This window comes from Oncorhynchus mykiss, chromosome 9 (genome assembly GCF_013265735.2).
Source record: "Oncorhynchus mykiss isolate Arlee chromosome 9, USDA_OmykA_1.1, whole genome shotgun sequence".
Lineage (NCBI taxonomy): Eukaryota > Metazoa > Chordata > Actinopteri > Salmoniformes > Salmonidae > Oncorhynchus > Oncorhynchus mykiss.
Window position 1 is genome coordinate 9,981,377 of NC_048573.1, and position 7,377 is coordinate 9,988,753.

General features: G+C 43.7%; 1 protein-coding gene across 1 annotated transcript; it reads right to left on the reverse strand.

Annotated features, from left to right (window-relative positions):
• Positions 1 to 2,115: 2,115 nt before the first annotated feature.
• On the reverse strand, positions 2,116 to 7,074 carry LOC110531429 (G-protein coupled receptor 12-like). The gene is made up of 3 exons (XM_021614628.2): positions 6,886 to 7,074; positions 6,354 to 6,640; positions 2,116 to 6,135 (listed from the first exon to the last, which is right to left on the reverse strand). Exons 1-3 carry the CDS (start codon positions 7,072 to 7,074, stop codon positions 5,550 to 5,552), a joined length of 1,062 nt encoding a protein of 353 aa, XP_021470303.2. The 3' UTR covers positions 2,116 to 5,549.
• Positions 7,075 to 7,377: the final 303 nt, after the last annotated feature.

The window sequence follows — 7,377 nt, forward strand, 5'->3', positions numbered from 1 at the left end:
TAGATATACATCATATATCATAGATATTCATCATATCTAGATCTATCTAGAATCTAGTTCTATAATCAGTCACATGGTGATCCATAATTATGGTTTATGTAGATTTAGGCTAACATGTTTCTGTTTATTTTTTTATTGTTGAACGTTGTGAGAGCTTGATTTGAAGGGATTCTATCGTTCATTAGTTCCAGTTCCCCCTCTCTCAGTTGTAGCTTTTTGAGATTGACCTGTACACGGTAGTAAGTAACACTGTTGGAGCTATTTTTATCCACTACAAACACACTGAACGTTATTGCAGAGGAGTTAGGTACGATAAGGCCAATGGAAGAGTTACAGAATCTGCATTTTCAAGGAATTGGAGGAATTGGGTTTGCATTCATTGTCTGACTACACTACAGACCCAATAGAACCGTATTCCCTATCTAGTGCATTGCTTTGCACAATTAGTGCACTATATCGGCAACAGGGTGCCATTCGGGGCTCAGCCTAACAGGGAAAGCATGTGACTGTTTGCTCGTCCATCCCGCTGAATAGAAAACTATAGAAAAGACACCATTTTACAAAGTAGAAAAATTCCATCATCAACATTATGAACAAGTTATTGTCAAGTAAGTTAACGTCCAGTAAGTTATTGTCCAGTAAGTTATTGTCCAGTAAGTTATTGTCCAGTAAGTTAATGTCCAGTAAGTTAACGTCCAGTAAGTTAACGTCCAGTAAGTTATTGTCCAGTAAGTTAATGTCCAGTAAGTTATTGTCCAGTAAGTTATTGTCCAGTAAGTTAATGTCCAGTAAGTTATTGTCCAGTAAGTTATTGTCCAGTAAGTTATTGTCCAGTAAGTTATTGTCCAGTAAGTTATTGTCCAGTAAGTTAATGTCCAGTAAGTTATTGTCCAGTAAGTTATTGTCCAGTAAGTTATTGTCCAGTAAGTTATTGTCCAGTAAGTTAACGTCCAGTAAGCTAACGTCCAGTAAGTTAACGTCCAGTAAGTTAACGTCCAGTAAGTTATTGTCCAGTAAGTTAACGTCCAGTAAGCTAACGTCCAGTAAGTTAACGTCCAGTAAGCTAACGTCCAGTAAGTTAACGTCCAGTAAGTTATTGTCCAGTAAGTTAACGTCCAGTAAGTTATTGTCCAGTAAGTTAACGTCCAGTAAGCTAACGTCCAGTAGGTTAACGTCCAGTAAGTTAACGTCCAGTAAGTTATTGTCCAGTAAGTTAACGTCCAGTAAGCTAACGTCCAGTAAGTTAACGTCCAGTAAGCTAACGTCCAGTAAGTTAACGTCTAGTAAGTTCATGCCTAGTCCTGTGCTCCATTTTGAGAGTTGCCTGTTATAGTTTGTTCGTTTTTTTTTTATTACTAATTGTCCATTTAAACACCAAGCCCTATTAGACTGTCCCTGTTTCCCAACACAGCCGACTATCTCCCTGACTGGTACATCACCAGGCACTTATCCATAGTAGTATTTTACCATTGTTGGTGTGTTGCTGTTGATGTTTATACTAAACAGTGGATACAGTTGCAGAATTGAGAGCAAACAAGCATGATTATGATTATTTTTAAGACAGCACTATAAAATCTCTAGTTTCTGTTCAGTTTGTGGGCTTCATCCTAATAGTCTAATTTTGCATCCTCTCCTCATCTCCTTTCCTTACTAACCACGTATCCAGTCAGTGTCTCTCAACCATCAGAGGTCGTGTAGGAAAGGAGACAAGGAACGGAGACAAGGAAATGGAAGCCGTGCCATTAGGATGAAGAACTAACCTAAAGTATGCTCATTGTACCACAAGTAACTCTGTCGTTGGAGCCTTTGTACATCAGTTAACTACAAGCTTCCCTTTCAGGGAGAAACTAACCTCATTATAATCTCTCCGTCTGTGTGTGTGTGTGTGTGTGTGTGTGTGTGTGTGTGTGTGTGTGTGTGTGTGTGTGTGTGTGTGTGTGTGTGTGTGTGTGTGTGTGTGTGTGTTGGAGAATGAAACCGTGGGTTGCATTACCCTACTGCGCCTGGTGCCTCATTTCATGCCACCGCTGCTCGGCTCACCTTGCAAAACCTCATTAATCCACCGCACCGTTGATCCGGCTGAGGCTAAGACGCGTCGGCTCCTCTCTTGCAGACGTTCAGAGATACAGAGCCGAGAGGGGGCGTGTGGTGTGGAGCGTGTGTTGAGACAAACAGCATTGAGAGAGAGGGGAAATGAGGGGTATATCGGCCAATAGAATCATTTAGATAAAACCCCATAGAGTGTGGTTTTGTGTTTTACATTCCATCAGGGGCAGACTGGTCCATTTTTAACCCGTGGGACTGTCTAACTTCGGTTTTTAATAGCAAAATTATCATTATCTGGCTAATATTGTTCAAGTAAATAAATGGACAGGTTTTTTAGAAATGCCAGGGCTGATTTCTGGTCCCAGTCTGGTCCTGCATTCCGTTCTGCTGTGCTGCTGTTGCCTATTGTCCATGCATCGGCAGCTAATCAATACAACCCTATTGGATTTGGATCCATGTTCACTTCACCTGACATGAAGGGTAGTCAATATGCTGTTTCCATTGACGGTTTTCAGACGTGGGTTGATCAATCGTTATCATTTAACTTGTCTGCCTAAATCAATACTTGTAAACCCATGTGTACATAATCAATAGGCCCAGTTGACATTTTATTTCAAGTCCCGTTAATGATATCAAATGATATCGAATTGCGATGTGTAGACCTATTAATTGTTGTGATTGCCTGTCACACAATACTTTCAACCTATGATCATTCTAAAAGGATACTAGTCAGATATGACAGACTCCCTCTGCTGTCACTTGGTTAGCACCCACCGAGTCATTTAGAAACATTAGTTAGAACTAGAATGGTTAGAACCCACCGAGTCATTTAGAAACATTAGTTAGAACTAGAATGGTTAGAACCCACCGAGTCATTTAGAACCATTAGTTAGAACTAGAAGGGTTAGAACCCACCGGGTCATTTAGAACCATTAGTTAGAACTAGAATGGTTAGAACCCACCGCGTCATTTAGAACCATTAGTTAGAACTAGAATGGTTAGAACCCTCCGCGTCATTTAGAACCATTAGTTAGAACTAGAATGGTTAGAACCCACCACACCACAAAGTGATTGAACCTCCGCCAAAGGCCCTGCGAACATGAGCCCCGGCTGTGACACACGTTTTGTCACCTCTCGCTCTGTCTGTCTGGAAAGATAAACTCACAGGGCTGTGTTTTCTCCTTCTCTACACACCAGGCCTGTTTTCCAATGAATTATTCAACCGTACAACCAGTGAGAAGTGTTGAAACGACTGTCTGGTTAGCTGGCTCCGGATAGAATTTCCCATGACCTTAGTCACAGATCGAGAATCAGATTTCACTTCCCAAATTGGTTAAATTAACCAGTAAGGGGGAGAATGCAAAAACTGACCATAGAGCAGAATCAAGTAGGGACTACAAGCATCAGCTCGCTGGTGCTGAAATTAGCTTTTGACGCTGTGTTTCGCTGTCCGTGGTGCTGAAACGGTTTTAGCTGCCCAGTGTGTTTCTAGAATTACTAGAACGATGACTTGACTGTAATTGCATTTCTATACCTCATGACTGTAGGCCGGCAACATACACTGCTTAGCAGCTGTAAAAAAATATATAAAAAATTAGGAGGTTTATGGCATTGGTGATAACAGGGAAACCTCTTGTGGGCTTTTCAAAAAATGGTATGTTTCTTCTCCAAGGGTAACAATGAATCAGACTTCATATTGGCTTTGCGTGTCTGTCTGTCTGTCTGTTATGCGTTATACGCTTGTCTTTTATCCAAGAGCTTTAGTCATCATCAGCAACAAGATCATTGTGGCATGATAGTTTCTAAGGTTTTGAATGAAAACCTCAAGGTCGTAGCATTCCCACCTAACACACATCAACATTGTTGGCTAGTTAGCTCATCATAAGCAAGTTAGCTCATCACTAGCAAGTTAGCTCATCACTAGCAAGTTATCTCATCATAAGCAAGTTGGCTCATCATAAGCAAGTTGGCTCATGATAAGCAAGTTAGCTCATCATAAGCAAGTTAGCTCATCATAAGCAAGTTGGCTCATCATAAGCAAGTTGGCTCATCATAAGCAAGTTAGCTCATCATAAGCAAGTTAGCTCATCATAAGCAAGTTAGCTCATCATAAGCAAGTTGGCTCATCATAAGCAAGTTGGCTCATCATAAGCAAGTTAGCTCATCATAAGCAAGTTAGCTCATCATAAGCAAGTTAGCTCATCATAAGCAAGTTGGCTCATCATAAGCAAGTTAGCTCATCATAAGAAAGTTAGCTCATCATAAGCAAGTTAGCTCATCATAAGCAAGTTAGCTCATCATAAGCAAGTTGGCTCATCATAAGCAAGTTAGCTCATCATAAGCAAGTTAGCTCATCATAAGAAAGTTAGCTCATCATAAGCAAGTTAGCTCATCATAAGCAAGTTGGCTCATCATAAGCAAGTTGGCTCATCATAAGCAAGTTAGCTCATCATAAGAAAGTTAGCTCATCATAAGCAAGTTAGCTCATCATAAGCAAGTTAGCTCATCATAAGCAAGTTGGCTCATCATAAGCAAGTTAGCTCATCATAAGCAAGTTAGCTCATCATTAGCAAGTTAGCTCATCATAAGCAAGTTAGCTCATCAGTAAGCAAGTTAGCTCATCATAAGCAAGTTAGCTCATCATAAGCAAGTTAGCTCATCATTAGCAAGTTAGCTCATCAGTAAGCAAGTTAGCTCATCATAAGCAAGTTAGCTCATCATTAGCAAGTTAGCTCATCATAAGCAAGTTAGCTCATCATAAGCAAGTTAGCTCATCATTAGCAAGTTAGCTCATCATAAGCAAGTTAGCTCATCAGTAAGCAAGTTAGCTCATCATAAGCAAGTTAGCTCATCATTAGCAAGTTAGCTCATCATAAGCAAGTTAGCTCATCATAAGCAAGTTAGCTCATCAGTAAGTTCCGGCTCATCTTCCATCGAGGCCACTCCTTAGGCTGTACTACTCGTGCTCATCCTCTGAACGAGTAGCCTTGTAGAGGCCTATGATCCCCCACTGAAGTGGCATTGCAAAGTATAGCCTAGGCCCAGGGCAAACCATCCCAGACTTTCTCAGTCCAGTCCATGGCCCCTCATCCTTTGATGAAGGAGAGCCGCATCCGCCCCTGCAACTCTGATCTAGACCCTGGAGAAGGATGGGAAGGGGGTTACATTGCCAGGTCACCACCCCACACCCTCCCTCTTGCCTCTTAGGGTCCCCTTTGACCTCACTGAGTCCTCTCCCTAAAGCTTACCCCCTCACTGGAGATCCTAGGGGGGGTCATCACCATGTCCCTTGATCTCACCACCACATTCTCTTCTGGATGTCCAAGTTTGCTGGAGGCCCTGGGTCACAGAGCTAGGTTGGAAGGCGTACACCCACACCTCCTCCAATACCGACATCATCCTGCCCCCCTTCTATATACGTCGCTACACCCCCTCCCTAGACATTGCCAGGTCCAGGGCCGGAGGGAGAGGTTGGAGCGGTCGTAACCATGAACAATGCTTCCCTATACATCACTGGATGTCCTGGCTCGAGGTCTCAGACTCAGATTTGACGGGACACACCCACAACACGCCAACCAGAGCCCCTTCTGTATATCCGGGTTCCTGAACGCATATATAATAGGATTTATGACTGAATTACACGCCGCCAGCAGCACCGTAGAGTATGTGTATATGATAGGATAGCTTGAATCTGCCACGATAGAATACATAGCAAACGGCAGCCAACACATGGCGAAGGCGCAGAGAATCACGGAGAGCGTCTGGACTCCTTTGGTCGTGGAAATGGCGAGGAACTGATGCTGGACGGCGATTTGCTGAGCGTGACGGAACGCGATCCGACAGATCTGCAGGTAGAGTTGCATCATCAACGCGAAAACCAGTAGGAAGAAGACAGCGAGGGCGACGGCGTTGGATTTGGTGACGGGTCGACAGACTGAGCACGTTGATTGGTCGTCTAGGCAGTTCCACCCGAGTGCGGGGAGGGCCCCGAGAACCAGACACACCAACCAGATGACCCCTACCACCAGGTATGTGAAGAGGACAGTCCGCTCCGTGTGGTAGGTCAGCGCGTTGTACAGCGACAGGTACCTGTAATGCAATGAACACTTGAAATCCAGTCCGTGTTTTACATTCACATTTACACCTTTAGCACATTCACTGCATTCAACTACACCGCACATCTCTGTCATAGCAAGTAAAACGTTTCTCAACAAAGCAGATATCCGCAAAGTCAGAACATTTGAAACCGTCTGTATCCCTGCAAATCTAATTTTAAGATATAAAGAGAGACATAAATATTACCGTACCTGTCCACGGTGATCGCTAAGATATTCAAGATGGATGCCGAGAATGCCGCAATGAGTATCCCTGTGGCAACCAAGGTCACGACCTCTCCCTCGACAAGATAGGTGAACACGAAGTTCAGGATGAGACCGAGACCCGCCAGGAGGTCGGCGAATGCCAGCGAGCCAATCAGGATGAACATCGGCGCTCTGAGGGTCGGCGTGTAGAAGAGGACGGCGATGACCAGAGCGTTCTCGCAGGCGATGAGTGTACCCGTGACACATAACGCCACATCCCATGGGCTAACATCCTGTTGATGACAATAATCATCCTCATATCCTTATCATGATTATCATCATTATAATGCTAATAACAACAATAACAACCACAATAATAAAATAAAAATCATCATAATCATAACAACAACAATAAAAATTATAATTTATATGTTAAGCAATTCTCAAAACACCCAAAGGTCACTGTACTTTTTTTAAAGCAATGAAATCAGCAATCACAACATAAAAGTAAACTATACTTGATGACATCATGTCTAACCTGTTGTGAGGTCAGAGGTCGTAAGTCAAGGTCGGAGGTATAGGTGCGGCCGGGGACGTCGGAGGAGGAGGCGTTAACCCCGGGGAGGTCAGGGTAGGGGTCAGGGTAGGGGTCAAGCCAGGGGTCCAGGGGCGAGGGGTCAAAGGGCGAGGAGGAAGTAGTGTTCTGGGGGATGCCGCCGCTGCTCATAGCTGCAGCTAGGGAGAGGATCATATCTGGATGGAGGGAGGTGAGAGAAGAAGAAGAAGAAGAAGAAGAAGGGGGGGGAATAGGCTGTATTGAAATAATAAGGAGGCGGGACACCATAGTGTTAGCTTTAGGAACGTGTTTAGTTAGATCAAACCGGATACAGAATACAGAGCATTATGGGTACTGTAGTATATCATGCTACAGAGGGTGAGGAGAGGGACAGGAGGATATGAGTCCAGGGGGCAGAGATGAGGGGAGAGTTGGGGGAGAGAGGGAGGATGAAGAGGGAAAGGTGAGGAGAGA

Coding starts and splice junctions, on each gene's coding strand:
- LOC110531429 (XM_021614628.2), bottom strand. CDS start 7,074: ATGAGCAGCGGCGGCATCCCCCAGAACACTACTTCCTCCTCGCCCTTT. Junction 6,641..6,885: donor GACCTCTGACCTCACAACAG/GTTAGACATGAT, acceptor TGTCATCAACAG/GATGTTAGCCCATGGGATGT. Junction 6,136..6,353: donor TTAGCGATCACCGTGGACAG/GTACGGTAATAT, acceptor ATTGCATTACAG/GTACCTGTCGCTGTACAACG.